At 39.4% G+C, this 21,933-nt stretch overlaps 1 protein-coding gene and 2 long non-coding RNA genes across 4 annotated transcripts in view; 1 reads left to right on the top strand and 2 right to left on the bottom strand.

The window, feature by feature from the left end:
• Positions 1-12,485, bottom strand: part of pitpnc1a (phosphatidylinositol transfer protein cytoplasmic 1a) — a 48,986-nt gene extending 36,501 nt beyond the window's left edge. Inside the window, exons 1-2 of one of the 2 annotated variants that reach the window (XM_031312440.2) lie at positions 12,226-12,485; positions 11,693-11,811 (exon numbers count right to left, since the gene is read on the bottom strand). In XM_031312440.2, the coding sequence (XP_031168300.1) occupies positions 11,693-11,811; positions 12,226-12,361 (255 nt within the window). In that variant the 5' untranslated portion in view covers positions 12,362-12,485. The remainder of the gene's footprint in view (positions 1-11,692; positions 11,812-12,225) is intronic. The other variant, XM_031312441.2, reaches the window with a different exon arrangement.
• LOC116059404 lies at positions 9,009-21,040 on the top strand. The gene is made up of 3 exons (XR_004107304.2): positions 9,009-9,018; positions 9,868-9,871; positions 20,785-21,040. It is a non-coding gene; the product is annotated as an uncharacterized LOC116059404 (long non-coding RNA).
• On the bottom strand, positions 16,178-16,983 carry LOC116059403. Its single transcript, XR_004107303.2, has 3 exons — positions 16,758-16,983; positions 16,445-16,662; positions 16,178-16,314 (listed from the first exon to the last, which is right to left on the bottom strand). It is a non-coding gene; the product is annotated as an uncharacterized LOC116059403 (long non-coding RNA).
• Positions 21,041-21,933: the final 893 nt, after the last annotated feature.

Raw genomic sequence — 21,933 nt, 5'->3', positions numbered from 1 at the left:
GAGAACCAAACAGCCGTGTGGGTCAATTGGGTTCACTCACACACACACACACACACACACACACACACACACACACACACACACACACACACACACACACACACACACACACACACCTTAACACAGAGGGCCACTTCATCATTAAAGAGATTACTAATAGTTGTGAACTGCTGAAGTTCCTATAGCAACCAGGGACTACCTGTTATTTTAGTCCTTACACGGCGTATCTGTGCATACATGCATACACACCCACATACTGTATAAGTGTATGGACCTACATTTGTGTGGGTGTGTGTTATGTTCAATAACTCTTGATATGATGTATTTACTCTGCAGTCTTCACAAGAACAGGGCTGCCCTTTGATACACTGTGGCTTTGACAGTGTCTATAGAGCCACTGCAAATGCATTTGTTCCCAACCCCCAACAGAATAAGAGTGCTACAATAATTTGTGTGTGCATTTGTGAAAATTCACAGGATGAACGCATGTGTGTTTCTCGCACGGATTGGGGGTATAATATAATATGCGTGTAAGAAGCAGTGTCACTTTAGCAAACTACAATGTAGAGGAAAAAAAAGAAATCAGGAAATCAATTACACCCCGGTGACAGTATTACATTTGTGAAACAACCATGAAAGAAAGAATGGTTTCGGAAAATGACTGGGTAAGGATATAAAATGCCTTGAAGAGTAATTTATTTTCCTATGCTCTGCTAGAAGATTACTTTTGTAGTACTATGCCGAACCTTTGCAACCTTTGGATAACAGTCTTCTTAAGTTTGCAAGCATGTTTATATCTAATTGTCTATCTCAATAGAAGCATAATTCCAGTTTAAGACATGTACAATTGTTTCCCTAGTAACACAAGACTGAACGCTGAATATGACACTGAATTACTTGTTAAGATGGATGTTCTGTAGCAAACGCCTTGGGGGAATCAGTGTAATTTTGAAAAAAGCTAATGATTGATTCATGTCACTTACCATTATCATATACACAATCCATCACCAATCAGAGTGAACAATGCATCCTGATACATTGTGATCACATTATAGTGTGGCATGCCCAGCTGCTCCACTTCTCATGCAGAATCTCTCCAACCACCTGTCCCATAACTCTACTGACACATTCACAACGTCAGCACACCTTCTATTCTCAGTAGCCATTGTTTCTCCTTGTTTAGACAGGATGTTGACAGTAAATAAGGTTTAGGAGGACAGGAACAGAGAAGGTGGGATACAGGGAGGGACAGGCAATTAAGAGTTTCCTTTTCTGATAAGGTGAATGATGATAGCTTCCTATTAAACTGGTGGTAGTGCAGACTGCTCTGTAGCACACACAAACACATGAATAGATTTTTCACAACTGTGTTGTAGTCACCAAACATTCAAATTATTTGCAAAAGACTTGCGAACGCCTCAAATCATTGGTACTTGGGTAAAAGGAAGTTTGAGCTGCTTACGTTTAATTCCTCCAAAAATGGACATCCTTAAAAGTGAACAAAAAGGTATACTGATATTTTTACTAGGGACCAATTAGTCTTGGAACTTTAATGTCCACACTATGTCACCAAAATGTTACATTTAGATTATATGCACATTGCACACATCCATCTACAATAAAAGAGTATAAATACTCCCAAGATCGGCAGCATTCACTTGGACTGCTGGGTAAGAATCCAGAAAAAGAGCAAGCTGACCAATGTAGCTGGATTTGTCAATTTTAAAGAAAGTCCTCCCAAGAAGAATGGTAGCATCAGTCGTTTCAGCAAGTGCCCCAAAACGACATATGTTTACATTCAAGTCACAAATGCCTGACTTTAATACGGGAGACAGCTGTCCAGTTCCCTTTTTAAACTGGCAGTCCATGTTGGGTTATCTTTATGCATTGCCACAATCTTTGCAACCTAAGGGCCTGTGTTCTGTCAGAAAAGCACTAGCTGGGTGCTGTCGATCGCTTTGTCCCAGCACTTCGAAGCGCTGCCCGCGGCTTTTGTTTCTACATTAACATTAATGTGAGCTAGGTAGCTAACTTACCGCTATGTTAAGAGAGGGTGGACTACACAGCTAACAACAAGCTTACACCATGACGATGAAGGTCCCCTTACCTAACAACATATTCTGTTGTTTAATTTGGAGGACATTCTTGTTGTGGTTTTACTGTCTTTTTATGTGAAGTGAGGTTATTAGGGGTGTTAGTATAAGTTTGTAGTAATGTGTAGTGTTAGCCGTACATTCTTGTTTATGAAGAAAATATTAATTAAAGAAATGTCCTGAGCACGTCCAGGTACAAGCAAAGCGAGCAGAGCTGACCCCAGTTAAAATATCCTCACATTGTGTCTATTTTAGTAGCATTCTGCTAGTACACATTCCACTAGATACTGCAAACTAAATAATTCATCTATGAGGCTGCTTGTTCCTGGAATTAAAGTGGTGTACCCAGGTTCTTAGAAAGTGCGTGTGTGTATGTGTCTGTCTGCAGTGTATGTATATGCGTGCAAGGGACCATTAAAATATGTCACTGCTTTCTCTAACCTCACAGGACCTCTATTTGAAGCTCAGTGTTGCAATGTGTGGAGTTTCAAACACACAGCCAGAGGCAGCAGCAACAGGGCACAAGTGATGGCACAGAAAGCACATTAGCCATCTTTCTGGTCACTGCAGCTTATCTCCATCAACGACTTTAAGCATAAATTTATGTATTCTTCATTGTTTCTTTCCCACCTGGTTTATCTAATTGGTGATCCTCTTGTCCCTTATTTAAAATTTTTTTATTTGCCTCAAATCAGATTGTTTGACAATTTCTACTATCAGCTAGGGCCTTTATCTTCACTAGATCAAAAAGATCACACACCCAGGCTTAATGGTATTATGCTCAACACCTGTAAACACCTGTTTTCGCCCAGCATGTTTCCTTGGATTAGGGTGGCCCCTAAATCATGGTTGCAGCCTGTCGCCGTGGTCCTGCTGCGCGCCCTGCTATGCCGTTACACCTGCTACGCTTTGCAGTGCTCTGCAGTGCCCTGCTACGTCCTGCTACACCCTGCTACACCCTGCTGCGTCCTGCTACGTCCTGTGATGCCCTGCAGTGCCCTGCTATACCATGAACTACTACAGCTACTATTTCTAGTCACTGATCCATTATCTTTATTGTGACTATTACTGCCACTGTTCATCACACCCCCAACCGGCACCGTCAGACACCGCCTACCAAGAGCCTGGGTCTGTCCGAGGTTTCTTCCTAAAAGGGAGTTTTTCCTTGCCACTGTCGCACTGAATGCTTTTTCTTGGGGGAATTTCTGGAATTGTTGGGTCTTTGTAAATTATAGAGTGTGGTCTAGACCTACTCTATCTGTAAAGTGTCTTGAGATAACTCTTGTTATGAATTGATACTATTAATAAAATTGAATTGAATTGAATTGAATCAAAACCCCAGCACTAGGGGCACTTAGTGATGTGGCTTTTGTCTTATGAGAACACCAACTAAAGGGATAATTCACTATATGAGGGATTGCATAGTTCGCATAGCAGAAATCTAATATTTTAGGTTATCAAAACTGCCTGTGGCAGTCTATTTCTCAATATAGTATCATTGTGTCTTTAATTCCAAGTTAAAAGGTAAGTGGGTATTGCCAATGAATGGATTGATGGATGAGCATCATCTTGTGTTATCATTCCCTTTTTCTCTGTATGGGTCTAAATTGTCAAGCAGCTACAAATGTAGGTATTAAAAAGAAAAAAGAAAAAGAAGAAAAGAATAACACAGTGCCTTGGTACATATATTCCTCCACTGGATAACTGGACTGTGTTTCTAACTTGCTGTGCTCTGTATGTCATTTGGGAGCCAGTTGTCTCTTTGTTTTCTTTTTAGCTCACCTCTGTCTTTGTGTCTGCCCTTTATCGACCATGTGCCTTTTAATTAATGAATGCAGTGCCTACTGTGTTCCAATCAATATTAAAGGCTGCATCATGCCTGACTAGGTTAAATCACATGGTAACATGTTTTGTTTGTGTAATGGTGGTACAGGCATGGACTCTCTTTCCCACCTCACCTGTTTATTAGTCAACCTGGTTCCCACAACCTCCAGTCACCTGACTGACTGTTCCTGCACAACTGCTCTTAATTTAGTCCTTAGCTCTCTACTATAAATAGAAAACTGTTGACCCTAGATGTTTAACAGATCATTAATGTTGCCATGTTGCACTCAGGCCCTTTCTGCCAGATGTCTGTTTCAGTTTGTAACCATGCTACGCCTTCTCAGTAAATTGCCTAAAAAAACTTTATTCTGCCTGCATTATCTACATGTGAAACTGGAAAATGAGGCTTACAGCACCATCTATTGTCAGTGGCCCTATCAGCCTTCTTTCCCTGTGGCAGGAAAGTGAGTCTGGGCTTACTGCGTCCTATGACGCTCCTTGCAGGCCAGTGCAAAGAAACAGCTGGCCACACTATGCTTCATGGACATGGCTGTCTACACCCTCACAAGGCCAACAGCAGAGAAGGCAGTGACATATACCAAATTTAATGGGAAATGAGCTTTACACTTTTTGGGAAAACAGAGAAAATGCAGAAAAACATGACAGAGGAAGGACACATAAGTTACGCAGTAAAACTCCAACCACAAGCAACGGAACTACATCCTATGCTTTTTAGATCACTGGATCCCAACAACAACACATTTATGTTATATCTTTGGGACCATCCAACCAAAATACAAATACCCATTACTAATTAGCCCTATATTTGCAGCTGGTAACACCCAAAACTGAGTGCTACAGTTTTTCAGTCTTCAGTTTAGACTGATGAAATAGAGACTCAGATTTTTTAAAATGAGTCAGACAGAACAAAGACAAACACAGCATACAGTATGCAGACATCAAGGCCTCATCAAGAAGTCTTATGTCAAGAACATGTAAGTGTAGTGCAGCTCTCTCTGAAGTATAACATCTCTGTAGTGATTTGCCACTGCTTCACTGATCTAGTGCACCATAATCTGAATGCCCCCAGTCGCCCAACTCATCAAAAGCACACACACAGTTATTTAGCACATTAAAATGATTATTTAGGAGTGTGGATACGAATCACATTGTAGTAATTGCCTGCAATTGCCCATTGTTCCCCAAAACATTAGCCAAGCCGACCGCAATGGAATGCACTGATGATTATAATGCCAATGTTTCAGGATCCCAAAATAATGCCTTACAGAGAAAACAGCAACAATCTGACTCAGAAAGAATGGTTCTTAACTGTAGAGGCGCAGAGAATGAGCTTTAATAGAGAAACCATAATCTCAGACAAAGTTTGTGAGTGCAACTTTGAAAATACCACCAGGATTTCAATTATTCGCACAGCACAGACTCATTCAGTGCTGCACTATGAGCCACAGCAAGCTGGCAGCTTGATAACCATATATGTCAGCCAAATAGGAGCAATTCAAGTAATGGTATGTGGATAAATAACCAAACTGACTGATCACTATCAGTAACAACCAGTGGTGGAACGTATCAAATCGACTGTTAAATATATACGTGTTTCCCACAGAATTAGAGTCTATTTCTGGTGATTGCTATTTTTAGAAAATATACAGTAGATATATATATATATTATTATTTATTTCAGATGGGTTTTTTCAATGACAATCTTCTAATTTTTTCTTCATGTCACTCTCTTTTCATTGTCAGTCCAAACTTTTTTTCAGTCTCAAATTTAATTTCTGTTATTGTTGAGGGTTTTAAAGGGAGGGGGCAGGGAGAGCGTGATTTGCATGTAATCTGGAGAAAACATCGGCCTCCTGGATCCACAGCTCGCTCCGAAGCATGGCAGTACCACACAGGCAGCATATAATAATATCTTCCATGAGTTCACCTGGAACCCCCAGACTGCCGCCACAAATAAATCAATGTATGGGAAACACTGGATATACGTAAACAGCATGCACAGTATAACTCAACGAACACAGTCAAACAGAGAAAGCAACTACTGCAACTTGTGATTGAAAAACAAAGCAAAGTACTGCAGAAATAAACAAAGAAAAGGCAAAAAAGCAATATATTGTATTTTTGTCATGCATTCTCTTTCTTTGGTTTCATGTTTAAATCCACCCAGCAAAATTGCAAGAGTTAAAAATGTACTCCACATCAGCACAGCACATCAGTTGAGCAAGTGTTTGGTTAGGTTAGAAAAATGATCATGGAGCTTACAACAGTTAAGTGAAAGTATTGAATGAACTATGTTGGGTATGGACTGATGGGTCTGTTGATTTGACAGTTTTCCTGTAATGTTCTTTTCATCATGGAGAGGTTGCATCAGAAGTCTTTTTTCCTTGGATTTTTCATGAAGCTCTAAGGCCAATCTGATAAGTAGCTTAAACACTAGCTCTGACTGAAAGTGTAATCAAGCTCCTTGGCTTAGGGGGCTACTTTACTACCTTTATTAAACAATGATGGCAAACCGACACTTGAGATGTTCTTATTTCCTCAACTCATTCTCCAAAGCTCATTACTCAGGATCTGATCAAGCAAGCGATGATGGTAATTCAACTGCTGCTCTGGTGCAGAAAAGACACTCCGTTCTTTAACCAGTGAATGGTTAATTAATTGCAGAGGAAACCGCATGGTAATTGATGAGGCAGTGAAAGCTCTGCTCAGTATAATCTGAAAATGAACGTCAGAATGAATTGTGATTTGTTGTAGTGGGTATTGAAGATATCATCAGACAATAATATAGTATAGTACTTTATCCCTATGGGGAAACTAGTTGCGGTATAGTAGCTTTGAGGCATATTAGAAGAAGAAAAAAAATACACACAATAAAAAGAAGAAATAGAAGCAACTAAAACACAGGGGAAAACCTAAAAGACATATTCAACTCAATACTTAAATAACCACCAACGACTTTAAGCATAAATTTATGTATTCTTCATTGTTTCTTTCCCCACCTGGTTTATCTAATTGGTGATCCCCTTGTCCCTTATTTAATTTTTTTTTTATTTGCTTCAAATCAGATTGTTTTATTGTTAGGGCTCTGATCAACGGTTGCTGGCTCCCTGACAATTTCTACTATCAGCTAGGACCTTTATCTTCACTAGATCAAAAAGATCACACACCCATTAATGGTATTATGCTCAACACCTGTAAAACCCAGTACTAGAGGCACTTAGTGATGTGGCTTTTGTCTTATGAGAACACCAACTAAAGGGATAATTCACTATATGAGGGACTGCATAGTTTGCATAGCAGAAATCTAATATTTTAGGTTATCAACACTGCCTGTGGCAGTCTATTTCTCAATATAGTATCATTGTGTCTTTAGTTCCAAGTTAAAAGGTAAGTGGGTATTGCCAATGAATGGATTGATGGATGAGCATCATCTTGTGATGCTCATCCATCGATGGCAAGCTGACACTTACCCTGTTTTTTTACAGAGCAAAGATGATGTTCTTATTTCCTCAACTCATTCTCCAAAGCTCATTACTCAGGATCTGATCAAGCAAGCGATGATGGTAATTCAACTGCTGCTCAGGTGCAGAAAAGACACTCTGTTCTTTAACCAGTGAATGGTTAATTAATTGCCAAGGAAACCGCATGGTAATTGATGAGGCAGTGAAAGCTCTGCTCAGTGTAGTCTGAAAATGAACGTCAGAATGAATTGTGATTTGTTGTAGTGGGTATTGAAGATATCATCAGACAATAATCTAGTATAGTACTTTATCCCTATGGGGAAACTAGTTGCGGTATAGTAGCTTTGAGGCATATTAGAAGAAGAAAAAATACAACTAAAACACAGGGGAACACCTAAAAGACATATTCAACTCAATACTTAAGTTACAGCATAAAAAGGCTAACAGTAGCAGTACACCAAACCAGATAGTTTGGGTTTGATACATTTTGTTCATCTAGGACTTAAAGAAATCTTGGGAAATATGCTTATTTCTTACCAAGAGTTAAATTACAAGATTGATACAATTCTCATGTCTTTATAGTAAGTATGTAGCAGGAGCAGCTAGCTAGCTTAGCTTAGAAACTGGAAACAGGGAAACAGCTAGTGTGGCTCTGTTCCAAGTTAACAAAATCCACCTACTGTACCCAAACATCTAAAGCTCCCCAACTAACATGTTATATCTCGCACCAACATATGTGCCAGACTATTTTTTGGATGAGAGCAGTGGCCAGGCAACCAGTGGAAACTCCAGGAAGTTACTGGTCCCGATATAGCGTGTTTATTAGTGAGCTATTAAAGGTGCTGCTAGGCAGATTTTGTTACCATTGGACAGAGCAAGCTAACCGTTTCCTCCTGTTTCTACTCTTTATGATAAGCTAAGTGCTAGCACATGAGTATCAAAATACTTGTCAGGGTGTGGGGATGCCATATCCTAAACTTCCTCAATATCTGAATACTCTGTGCATACAGGTGCTTGTATTTTGTGTTTCTACAAGAACATATTTACATACTTTTATGTTAATTTTTTTTTTTTTTTGTCATACTGCCCATGGCTGCTGCACCTGTATTCACCCTCTGTCTGAGACGCTCTGTAGCACCTATCTCTTTAAGCCTGCCTCCCGAAAAAGCCCAGTCTGCTCTAAAGTCTCCGCATCTGTGCTCTGCCGTGGCTGCCTCTATACAGTCCGTTGCAGCCGGAAACTGACTGCAACAGAGTATACAGCAGGACTTTATACTGTGAAAAATCACCAACAAAGGCTTCTAAACTAAATACTACACAACCGGACATGTTCCAGCAGGAATGTGACCCGAAAGTTGGAAGAAATTAGGTAGCCAACATTACAGCTTTCCCTGACTTAGCATGTAGCTACGTGTGGCAGAGTATGTAATATAGACACTGCAGTAGCGTGCCTGCCTGGAGAAGATGACCATATATGGAAAACCGGCTTGGTAAGACATCATTCGGAACCGAGAGGAGAAAAAACTGTTGAAACCGGAGTGTTCAGAATAGTAGGAAATCTTAGGTTTTGGCTCACAGGGATTTCTTTAAACATACGTTTACCTCATTATTTGAGCTTTGTCCACGTTTAACATGATCATCCGACATTGTAACATTATAGATATGACAGAAAATACAGAAAAGCATAATAGGTCTCGTTTAAGAGAATCATCAATCCGCAAAACAATTCAAAAGGCCAAAACCAAATCATGCTGACTTAGGCAGACTCAGACGGTTACACAAAGCGATCAATCCCCCTCTCAACACACATGCATTACATGCATACCCTCTCTTTCTCTCCCTGGCTCATCCTTTGACGTCTAGCATATCATCTTAGTGAGCACGCTACTCTCCATCTGGTGTGTGTGAGCCAGGTCACAGCCTGGCTGAGCTACGAGCTCCTCGGGGAACAACGCAGGAACAGGCTTCTCGTTAGTCAGAGCACAGAGTCTCCACTCTGGGGATGTAAACAAGATCTTGGGTCTGGGCCTGGACGTGCTGTGGGGCATCTCAATATGCAGGGACACAAACAAACATATGGAAACCCCCAGAGACTGACCTTTCACTGACTGGCTGATGTCACCTTAATCAAGACAAGTGCTATATAAATACAAGTTATTATTATTATTATTATTATTATTATTAAATGAATCATTGCTCACCATGAATCGGGTATACTGACTCTGTGAGATGATTTATCATGCCTCCATTATCACAGGAACACATAGCAGTACAATACGTAATTTGCACCAGTCCAGATGACAGCATTACTGAAAGATATTGACCACTTTGAAATGTAATTGGTTGCTGCTGGGTTAAAATTAGGAAAGAGCAAAAAACGTGTTTCCTTATACTCTATGTTTGCATTTTAAAATCATCACCCGCTGCTTAAAACTGTTTTAGAAGGAGAGAGATCCACTCACAATTAGTTTTGTCATTTCCACTGTGTAAAGAGTTTTTTTTTGCTTTTAAACACACACACACACACACACACACACACACACACACACACACACACACACACAGGTAAGACTTTTACACATGCTTGCACAAAGTATACAGTATAGGTATATAGTGAATATGGTAAAGAAACACTGATTATTTAGCTGGCGATACTAACGATCACTTATAGAAAACGGATGTACAAATTATATGCTACCCATTTCACACACACACACACACACACACACACACACACACACACACAATATTGTTGATGACTATTATGTAAGTGTCTTTGTGTGTACGGATGTGTACTTGCATGCTGCAAAAATTAATAGATTACAAATGTTCATTTGTCAAGTCAATAACAGATCAATAGATTAAGTTGGACCCCATTATTACCATCACAACAACAGATGTGATAGCCTTTAGCTGGCCACAGAGGACAACAGTGTCTTCCATCACCACTGGAGCGAAGCAAAGAAGAAGAGCCAATCAGCCATAGGACACAATGTGATAAAGCAGCATCCTGGTAATTATAAACATGAAACAGAGCAAGATAAGGATCAATAGACTTCAGGGGAGGGTGTTCAAGTCAGCTCTCTGATTAAAAGTACAGAAATCATCCTCATTCAACCTAAGAACACAACAATGGGCTTAGCTCGACTGCAGTGAAGGATTGTATCTTCACAAACACAGCTGACTAAGACACAACTTAATGGTAGTGACTCTATGAATCACTGTGGTAACACACTTATTTAGAAGAGTCACCGACTCCCTTTAAGTGGCAGCTCATGTCACATCTTAAACTGGGTTCAATGGTGTGTAAAACCTTTATGACAATTAATCTCATAAAACACTTCAGCTGAAACATCTGTTGTTTAGGTTCAGACATGACATATAGAAAGGTAACACTAGAGCAGATAAAAAAAGAGTGTGAGACCAAGCAAAAACCAAATAAATACAGTCACAACTGAGCTGAGCGCTGAATGTTTAAGAAATATTGTATCTTATTTGGATCCTAAAATGTCAAAACACAGCAGCATTACTTGATCGTGAGGCTGTTTCTGTGTCACTGTGACCTGAGGGCGACTTCAGCCTGCAAATGCTTATTTCCCTAATCCTTACACAAAACACAAATAATGTGTGTGAATGTGTCTCACTCTGTACAGATGAAACATGATCAATATGAAAAAAAAGTGCATTAAATCTGCATTTTAGTCATTTAGCTCTGAGACAGAGTACTATAGAATGCATGCATTCAAAAAAAATTACAAGCAACCTAAAATAAGCAGGACAAAGGTAACAACACATGAGTCCTCATAATATGTGACCTTGCAATTATTAAATACAGTGGTGTCTGGAGAAGAAACAATACAGATGTGAACACAGGTAGAAAACATTTTGTGTCAACACAGATTACTTTTAACAACAACGTATGCGATCAAAATCCAAACACTCAAAGTAAAATAGATGCACGATGCGTCCAATAATAACACAATTCCCTCTTGTGCTGCTACTGTACACAATCTCTCTTAAATAGCACGACTTCTCTTGAACACAAAACAGTAGGCTTAAAGAGAGACAACAGCAGCTCCACCTGGCGGTGGTATCTCAATATGTCCTTTGGTGCAAAAATGATAATTGCATCACTGACAACTTTGCAATAATCCGTTAAATCAAACAGAACGTGCTGACCTGGCAACTCTGTAGCTGTCAGCCACGCATTTTGTGATGGAACTGGAAGAGTAGACAATCAGCAGACAGAGCAGGATGCAAAACATCACGAAAACAAAGAAAACTTCCACCTACCTCCTCCACTGTGAGAGGCATGCAGATGCGGTACTCCTTCATCAACATAGTCCTTGCACGATGGTGATGGCAACACAGAGGAAGATGTAGGTTGTCGAGCTTCAGTCTTGGGGGAGATCCTGCAAGTCAGTTATTTAATTGAAATCATTTGTCCAATGAAACGAAGTCACTGAGTTCCACAGATTCACTAAATCCAGACCTCACTCCTGCATCAGCAACACCTCCTGCAACGGTGCCTACGTGAGTCTCTACACAACTACAAGGGGGTCTTTTAAGGGCTTAAATAACTCAGATAGATAATAACTCAAAATCAGCAGTTGCCAGTTTTATAAACGACTCCAACAGCATCGATTGTGTTACTGGATAACGTCGGCAGTGTGGAAAGTGTTCAGAAATCACACCAAACTCCAAAACAATTCGCTTCCAACAACAACCGTTTTAACTGGCTTCTGTAGCCGCTCGCGTCCCCGGAAAAAAAGATTGAGGCTGTCGTCGTTCTATATATCTTCAGACACAAACACTCCTCGTCTTACCGTGTTTACTCAAAAGCAGTTTCCCACAACGTACCAGCTTGTCTCTTGCTTCTTTTGAGTTTTGCTGACAGCTCCGTCCAGGGATGCGCAACCGTGTGGAGGTAGCTGCGTCAAGTGAGCGAGAGAGAGACAGCATTGTACCGGAAATACCTGGATTTCACTTTAAAAGCGTCACTATAAAAAACGAAGCAACCACTGATCTACTGTAGGCCTGTAGATACTAAATCCAAGACATTGTAAAAGTGTATTTCATAAGTCGGAATGTTTTTTTTTAGCAGCTACCTAATATTGGCGTTTGCGTCAAACATTCAATAAATCTTTTTTTTTATACGCTACCGAATTTTAACCATATGGATATTGTATTTGTGTCTCATAAAAAACAAACAAAAAGTAAGCTGATGAAATGGGGAAAGTTACAATGTGCAGCAATGTATATGTTATGTTTCATACAGTAATTAGGCCTACATCTAAATGATTTGTGATTATTTTGTTTGTTTCTTTTTTTTGTTTTATTAAAACAAACCTCTTTATTTGGCGTATGACAACCACATAAGGTTTGTATGAAACAATTAACATAAGGTCTGTAATAATACAATACTGAGGGTAGTCTCATTAGGTCTTGGTTCTAACCATAGACTGTACAGTCTCTGGTTCTGACCTGGGTCCTAGTTGTAGAGCTGACCTTGGTTCTGAACTGGAGCTGGCTATGGTTCTGAAATTTAGCTAAGATGTAAAATTTGCTGCTTAAGTGATAGGTTTTCAGAGAGCCTTACACAGCTATTTAATTATTCTAAACAAAACTAAATATGCTTTTCCCTCTCATGTCTTTAAATATATTTTGGTACCACTTTCTAATAAGTCGCCTTTAGAAAGGTCTTATAAATTGTGACTAATGGCTTTGTTAATGGTGATGATGTGATAATGCTTTATAGATCAGTTATAATCCATTACTAAGAACAACTTTTGGGTGGCCAGGTTGTTTCACTGCTGCTGAGTCATTAATATTCATCATAAAGTTAAAAAAAAGAAATAAGGTATTTTCACTCTTTAATAAGCCAACACATCTATGGCTTATTTGAAAGTTATTTTCATTACTGTAAGTCAATAGCAAAGAGAGACAAATATCAAATCTGCAATTAATATATGTCAATAAGCCAATAATAAAGGGTGATGAGTTTCTCACTTGCTAAGGCTGTTGCAAAAGTTAGAAAGTTGACGGTAATTACAAATGTTAATAACTCATTAAGAAAGGTTCACAATAACTGAATGATTTGCAGCTCTTTTCCAAAAGCTCAGAGGTCAAACTCTCCATAGGAAACCAAAAAACTAGATAAGAAAGTGTCCTGGTGGAGGAGAATAAACACCAGCTGCAACCCAAAAGTTGTTCATATTAATGGCTTACAACTGATCTGTAAAGCATTAAAAAGCGATTTAGATTCATTAATTATTTTTATTTTTTTTTACCATTATCTAAATGTTATATTTACTTCCAAGTTTAACTATTTAGTCAGCGAACTTGCTTTTATTTTGGCTATACTTTGTTTTATGATTTTGTACTGCAGCATGTATCCCCTTTGTCCTATTACTATGTTCTTTACTCTTCTAGCAGTCATAGCTAACGTTAGTGGTTATGTTAGCAAGCTAACTAGCTAACATGTTAGGCTACTCTTGTCTCTGTTCAAGCTATTTGTTGGGTCACTTACCAGGAAGTGCATGTTGTTTTCTTTATTCCTTTCATTTTATCTTCAGGTACATATTTCTTTTTTTTTAGTCTATCATCAGAGTGATGTTGGTAGTTGCACACAACTTTTTAGTGTAACTTTAATGTTAGACTAGCTAACTTTACCTAGCAACCTTGGCCAATGTTGAAACTGTGACCTGTCTGCTTAATTCAAAATCCGTGACTAATAAGTGAAACTAATGAGAAAATAAATTGCGGTATTGGTAATACACACATAGCATAAATTATTAAATGTTTATATTTTGTTTTGTTACTTCTTCAACATCATAAACAAAGCAGAAAAATATTACATGCAGTAAGTTATTCTTTTCAAACAGCAGATGTCACCAGAGATCTTCATTTCAGACAAGCACTTTGTATGACATAAAGGGGCGGTTTCCCAGACAGAGATTAAGGCTAGTCCTAGACTGAAAAGGCCTTTTAACGCAGACTAACAGAAATCTGCTTTCTTGGTCATGTTGTAAAATAGTCCTAGACTTGGCCTAGTCCTGGATAAACTAAGCTGATTTCCTGAAGGAAGATCAGAGATACTTCAGGACTAAATTGAGGCTTAAATTAAACTACCCAGGAGGCAGGTTTAACTTCAGATTACAAGTTGTTTGTTAAAAAAGACACATGGATTACTTGGAGTATGTCAATGAAGAACAACGAATACCACCAGCTAGGCAAGTTCTTGCTGACAGAAGTGACCCATTGCAATGCTTTGATGACATTAGTTTTCGAGATCGTTTTCGAATGCATAAAGTAAATGTTGTGGATCTCATTTCACTTTTGGAACCAAGGCTTTCATCTGTTACCCAAAGAGGACGGCCTGTAGCAGTTTGTCTGCAGGTGCTCATAACTTTACGATTTTTGGCATGTGGCACCTTTCACAGAGAAACTGGGGACTTATGTGGTGTCAGTGAACCTACAGTATGTAAAGTCATTCACAGAGTATGCATGGCTATTTGTGAATTGAGAAGACATTACATAAACTTCCCTGATGCTGCAACCCAGGCAAACTACAAGGTACAATTCTATGAATATGGGAACTTCCCAGGAGTCATAGGCTGCATAGATGGAAGCCATATTCCCATAAAACGTCCCTCTTCTCCAGATGTTGAGGAATACAGGAACCGCATGAACTGGTTTTCTATAAATGTCCAAGGTGTATGCACTCCCCAGTTACAGTTTTCAAACATTGTTGCACGTTGGAAAGGTGCAACTCATGATTCCCGGATCTTCCTTAACTCATCTCTGTGTTCTCAGTTTGAAAGAGGAGATCACAAGGGAATATTGCTTGGTGACAGTAGGTATGCTCAGAAGAATTTTCTGTTTACATATGGTTTACATATGGGAATATGGGAACTTCCCAGGAGTCATAGGCTGCATAGATGGAAGCCATATTCCCATAAAACGTCCCTCTTCTCCAGATGTTGAGGAATACAGGAACCGCATGAACTGGTTTTCTATAAATGTCCAAGGTGTATGCACTCCCCAGTTACAGTTTTCAAACATTGTTGCACGTTGGAAAGGTGCAACTCATGATTCCCGGATCTTCCTTAACTCATCTCTGTGTTCTCAGTTTGAAAGAGGAGATCACAAGGGAATATTGCTTGGTGACAGTAGGTATGCTCAGAAGAATTTTCTGTTTACACCATACTTGCACCCAACAACTACTGAGCAAAGGCGCTACAACCAGGCTCATATGCGCACTAGGGGACTAGTAGAGCGCATGTTTGGGGTTTGGAAGAGTCGCTTTCAGTGCCTTCGGAAAACACTTTGATTCCAACCAAGAAGATGCTGCACCGTTATCATTGCAACAGCCGTTCTTCACAACTACCTGAAACAGCATGGATGCCCAGATCCCCCGATACAGGAGGATGACAATCTAGATATACCACCATTTACAACAGACCACACATAAGGACTTGCCTACAGAGATGCTTTTGCATTGTGTCACTTTTGACATTGCCTTGTCACACTTCTGCTGGGATCTGATACATTTTCACATGTAATGAGCGAATGACTGTGTGAATGTATTTTAAAAGTATTTGTCTGGTATATTAAAGAAACACCCAAAACATCAAAAATGATTTAATAAACAATTTTTATTCCATATTCATTGTTGTGATATTTGAGACAGTTGCATCTCTCTCTCTCCTTCATCTTCATTTCCAGTTCTACTTGGAGGATCTTCATTTTTGTGTTGTGTCACTTGTGTTCATGAAATTCAATGGCCAGCTTTTCGTGGATTGTGACTCTTTTGTTTTGATGACCGGTACTGGCAGACACTGCCACCCTAGTTTCTGAGGATGTGGAGGGTAAATTACCTTGCAGCGCTTCAGTTATGTCCCTTTGACTTTCTCCTTGAAAGAAAGAACAGTTCATATATAATCAAATAATGCACATTAAATGAGAAATGTTCCACATCAAATGAAAGAGAATGAAACAAAGAAAGGAAAGTTTGAAAGGAGAGTACGAAATGCCAAAATATACCCATTGTAGTATGTGTGTGTGATCCCTCATCTGAACTGTCTAGATGGTCATCATCTGGTATGTTCTCCAAAGGTTGCTGGTTCTCCATTATTCCTGTCAGTAAGTCATCCAACTGATCAGTATCTTTATTTGCAGGTCCTCCACCAGTCTTAAACCTCTCTCTTCGGGCTTCTGCAGCAGTTTTTTTTAAGGTTGATTTTTATATTCTTCCACAAAACCTGTACCGAATATAATACTGTAGTGTCAATCCATTGATATCACAGAACAGTAATAAAATACAGCTATCAAGGTAATACAAATTGACAATCCTTACCTGAAGCTGTTGTATTGTTCTTGTGGATGTTTGTTCATTTGCATTAAATTCATTACAGATGGATTTCCATGCATTCCTTTTCTTTGATTCCACAGCAGATGTGTGCTGTTTGTCTTCAATGACCGGGTGTCTTGATACTATTGTCTTTAAAAGACTTTTCTCATGCTCACTAAAGTTTTTTGATCACAGTCTCTTTTCTGCTGCCATTGCTTTCCTTGAATTTCCTTCTCCAGTTCCTTATGTTTTAGGTGTTTCAAGGTCCATTCCATGTTTTATAGGCAACCTCAGTCCAGCTAATTCAGACTGGCACAGGTGGTTTTAAATTAATCTTGTTTACTTTAGTACAAAACTTCATAGTCCAGGTGTTCTTAATCTCTAATTAGTCTGTGTTTCAGAAAGCCATTTATTGAGCAGTGATTAACTATTCTAGATTAAGGCCTAGTCTTGGCCTAATTTAAACACTGTCTGGGAAACCGCCCGAAATTGTGTTTAATTTGTAAGTCCTTTTCATGTTGTAAGAAATTAGTTCTGTCATATTTCATTTGTTGACATTAAAAGGCCTTGTGGTTCTTCAATAAGTGGGTGCACAAAACAGTCAACAGTAAGTTTAGTTACTAATATGTGTTTTTTACAGCAGGAAGGGTCTACAGCATGTGTCTTTTTTATGTTTTAATTTTTGCTGTGCATTCATATAATGTTGACTTTCATTAGGGTACACAGAAGGACAGCTGCTGAGTCTTTGAGCTCCACGTAAATGGACTTAATAATGAAATTTTAAACCCTGAAGATTTAAGCAGCTAGACATAGGTCAGTGTAGGGTATGAATTACCAGTAAGAGAATAGGGACACCATATTGAAGATATTGTATATATATATATATATATATATATATATATATATATATATATATATATATATATACATCTTTTTTCATGTCATGACAACTCAATTAGGCTGTCATGAAAAGCTGAATTAAACTGTCACTCATTAGTTTCGCATAAATCGATTAGCAGTGAACTGTCAGTGTTGAGGCTGGTAGCATTCAGAGTTGATGAAATTTACGTTTCCCTCCCTGCTGTAAGGGAAGGACATGGACGTTTTTATGTCTCAACTCAAGAGGGTGCAATGCACTTGCATGTGTTGCGTATCTTAAACACATTTCTTACAATGTTGGTGTCACAGAACAAGACAGTACAGAGGCACAGTCATAGAATTAGATCTGAGCATGCACACAACCACAAATATGAAGGCCAAGATGTGTGTGCCATGATTCAAACAGCAACTCTCCCACCATTGTTAAAAGCATCCACACACACTACTGAAAAACCTTTTGCACATACTGTACAGTAGCTAAGGGATCAAGTCAAAATTGTGCTGAGCAGCTGAAAACAAACTGATGATGTATTAATTAATACTATAACATCATTACTTTAAACTTCAGCTCATCAGTACTTCAGTATGACTGTAAGTCCTCACTTTATTACAGATAAAATGCAGTGCTCTCTCTCTCTCACACACACACACACACACACACACACACACACACACACACACACACACACACACACACACACACACACATACACAGGTAAGACTTTTACACATGCTTGCACAAAGTATACAGTGTAGGTATATAGTGAATATGGTAAAGAAACTGATTATTTAGTTGGCAATACTAACGATCACTTATAGAAAATGGATGTACAGATTATATGCTACCCATTTCACACACACACACACACACACACACACACACACACACACACACACACACACACACACACACACACACACACACACAGAAAACACAAGCCGTTGTTTTTGGTCTGAGTTGCCACAAGACATTATGCTAAGCTTTTTGTGGTCAAACTGACACCTGCTACAGTTGGGAAGACACATATATATCTTCTCACACAAACACAAACACCAAACGTTTTTTTTCCAGCTGGTATCACAGTGTAAGCAGAGAGGCATAACTGTTGCTAAGAGACCTGGCTTCCTCGCATCTTGCCGCTCAACATCATAAGTTGGCCTTTACTGTCACTTTCCTAACCTTTCAGCCCAGTCCATCCGCTGCAACTGTGGAGTAAGGATCTTGTTTCTCAGCTTGTTCTTGTGGGGGTTGGGCTGGAGTAAAAATGAATAAGGGGTTTATTGGAGCCAACACTCTGGGAACGAAAACTCTTGTGTTAGATGGGTGTCACAGTAATGAATGCATTACATGCAGGTGAATAGAGGGGGAAGGGGTCTAGGGGGATGGAGGTGGATGTCTTTTATGCTTAATTTGTATTAACAGTGAATTTCTTGCCACTCTAGTAGGACATGATTGAATTCAAGTAAAGTTCAACATCAGCTGCTGCTATTCAAAATTGGGCTATGCAATGTGCACATTAAGGTTTTTTGGCTTAGCTCAGAACTATGACTTCTTTGATCCTTCTGTTGCTGGGTGGAAAATGTGTCCATGGGTTGTTCTGCTTTTCGTCTTATTCTGCTCTTGCTAAGCACAAATTAGAAAACACTGAAAATCCCGACCAACTGCGCTAACACACTTTTAGAAGGCCCTAAAAAATGTTTGTTACCCACCTGTGACTGACTGTTTACTGTGACTGACTGTTTACATCTTGCGCACATGCACAAGCACATGCCCTAATCACACCCCTCTTCCTCTACAGCAGTAGAAGCATACCTTACCCTTGAGAGCTCCCCCTCCAGGCCCCCCCTTGTCAGTTACTACCTACTCTCCCTTGTCACCTTCATCATCATGGAGCTTGTCTAATGTTAGAGCATGACTAACTTAAGAACAAACCCTACACAAGTCAGGGAACTGGTCTTCAGTCCAACAGGGCAATCAGTTTTTATACCCCCACCTCCATTATCATTCCCACAAGAATTACAAACATCCGAAGACATCATCACTCCTCTGGCCGCAAAAGACGAGGAGTCAACTATGGTAATCTCCGTTGCCTTGGCTGTTCAAATGATTGAATAGGATCAGCACGGGCTGTGGATACAATCCCTAAATTCGCATTGTTGAATGTGCAATCACTTTCAAACAAAACATTAATTTTAAATGACTTCTTTCTATCACGTGATCTAGACTTTTTATTTGGCTGCATGTGATTGTGACTTTTTTAGTTCTCCCAGATCCTCTGGCAGGGGTGGGGGTTTAGCGACAATCTTAAAAAATCGCTATAAATGCCATCATTGATAAGTACACTAGTTTTGAGGTGCAAGCATTTAAGGTTGATTTGTCCTGCCCACTTATTTGTGCACTGGTGTATAGACCCCCAAAGTACAATAAGGACTTTATCAGTGAATGTTCGGAGTTTCTATCCTTGATTGTGCCCAACTCGGATAAGATTGTAACTGTAACTGGTCCCACACACAAACATGGTCATACACTGGATCTTGTTTTATCATTAGGCTTTCCTGTTTTAAATATTGAGCTGGATGTTGCTAGTCTATCTGACCATAAACCTGTGATTTTTAATGCATCACTTTCTAATGCATTACCTAAACCTTGCTTGCCAGATCGCTACATCCAAGCACTGAAGCCGTCCACCGCTAGGTAATTTTCTGATGTTTTCATAGTTTGTCCTTTTGCTAGCCCTACAGAGATAACATCCGCCTCTCTGTCTACAGATAAGCTAGTTACTCGGTTTAATACCACTGTCACAGATGTTCTTGATATTGTTGCCCCTTTTAAACTGAAGTGACCCAAAGTCAAAGCCCAACCTTGGCTTAACAGTGAGACTCATGTCCTTAGACAAAAGTGTAGAAAAGCAGAGAGGAAATGGAAATAAGATAAACTGCAAGTGTCCTATGAGATACTGAGAGATCAACAGGTATCCTACCAACGCCTTGTCAAAGCATCTAAAGCAAAGCATTTTTCTGATGTCATAGAGAAAAATGCACATAGCCCTAACATTTTGTTTAGTGCAATAAATACTGCACTAAATCATGCTATAGCACTCCCTGATGCTACGTTTGAAATCACAGAACATGTTTTTGCTTTTTTATCAACAAGGTTGACACTATCAGATCTTGTATTTCACCTACTGATCATGACCCTTCTAAATCAATCCTATGCCCTGCTTCTCTGAATTGTTTTGTGCCTGTGGCCCTGTCAGCATTGATGGATATTATATCACACATGAAACCTACCTATGTATCTTCAGATATTGTCCCCTCTTGTCTTTTGAAAGAGGTATTTTATACTATTGGTCCCAGCCTCTTGTCTGTAATAAATAGCTCTCTTATGAATGGCACAGTCTCATCTAGCTTTAAACATAGTATGGTTCAGCCTCTAATTAAAAACCCCAACCTTGACCCTAACAGTAACTGTAACTTTAACAGCTTTAGGCCTATTTCTAAATTATCGTTTATGTCAAAGATTTTGGAGAAGGTTGTTCTTGCTCAGCTCTCTTCATTTTTAAGTGAAAATAATGTCTTGGACAATTTTCAGTCTGGGTTCAGAGTACACCATCACCATAGCACAGAAACAGCACTTCTTAAAGTGCTAAATGATTTGTTGCTGTTTGGTGACGGAGGAAATTGTGCTATTTTACTCTTGCTAACCTTAGTGCTGCATTTGACACTGTTGATCATGCCATCTTGTTGGATCGCCTTCAGCATAGGGTAGGGATCCAGGCTGTTGCTCTACAGTGGTTCAGTTCTTATTTAAAAAATTTGGAAATATTTCCTCCTCTTCGGCAGCGATTACATGCGGTGTACCTCAAGGTTCGATTTTAGGGCCTCTAAAAACAGGTGATACCAACTCTTTAAAGTCCCTTTCTCACTGCCTGAAAGACATTAAGTGCTGGATGACTTACAACTTTCTCCAACTTAATGAGAGTAAGACAGAAGTCATGTTGTTTGGCCCCCCAAATTCAGTTGACGAACTTCCGAAAAATCTGGGGACTTTAGCCTCCAGTGTGCGCCCTTTTGCCAGAAATCTAGGTTTCATCTTTCATTCTGGGATTTGCCAATCATCTTTATCACGCCTGCAGCTTGTCCAGAATGCGGCTGCTAGATTGTTGACTGGTACCAGAAGGAGGGATCATATCTCTCCGAGATTGGCCCCTTATATTGCAGATCTCCTTACCCTACATCACTCCTCCAGGAACCTAAGATTGTCTAATCAGTTCTTTTTAGCTGTTCCACAGTCTAGAATGAA

This window comes from Sander lucioperca, chromosome 21, assembly GCF_008315115.2.
Source record: "Sander lucioperca isolate FBNREF2018 chromosome 21, SLUC_FBN_1.2, whole genome shotgun sequence".
NCBI classification, from domain to species: Eukaryota; Metazoa; Chordata; class Actinopteri; order Perciformes; family Percidae; genus Sander; species Sander lucioperca.
This window is presented reverse-complemented; position numbering and strand designations above follow the sequence as displayed.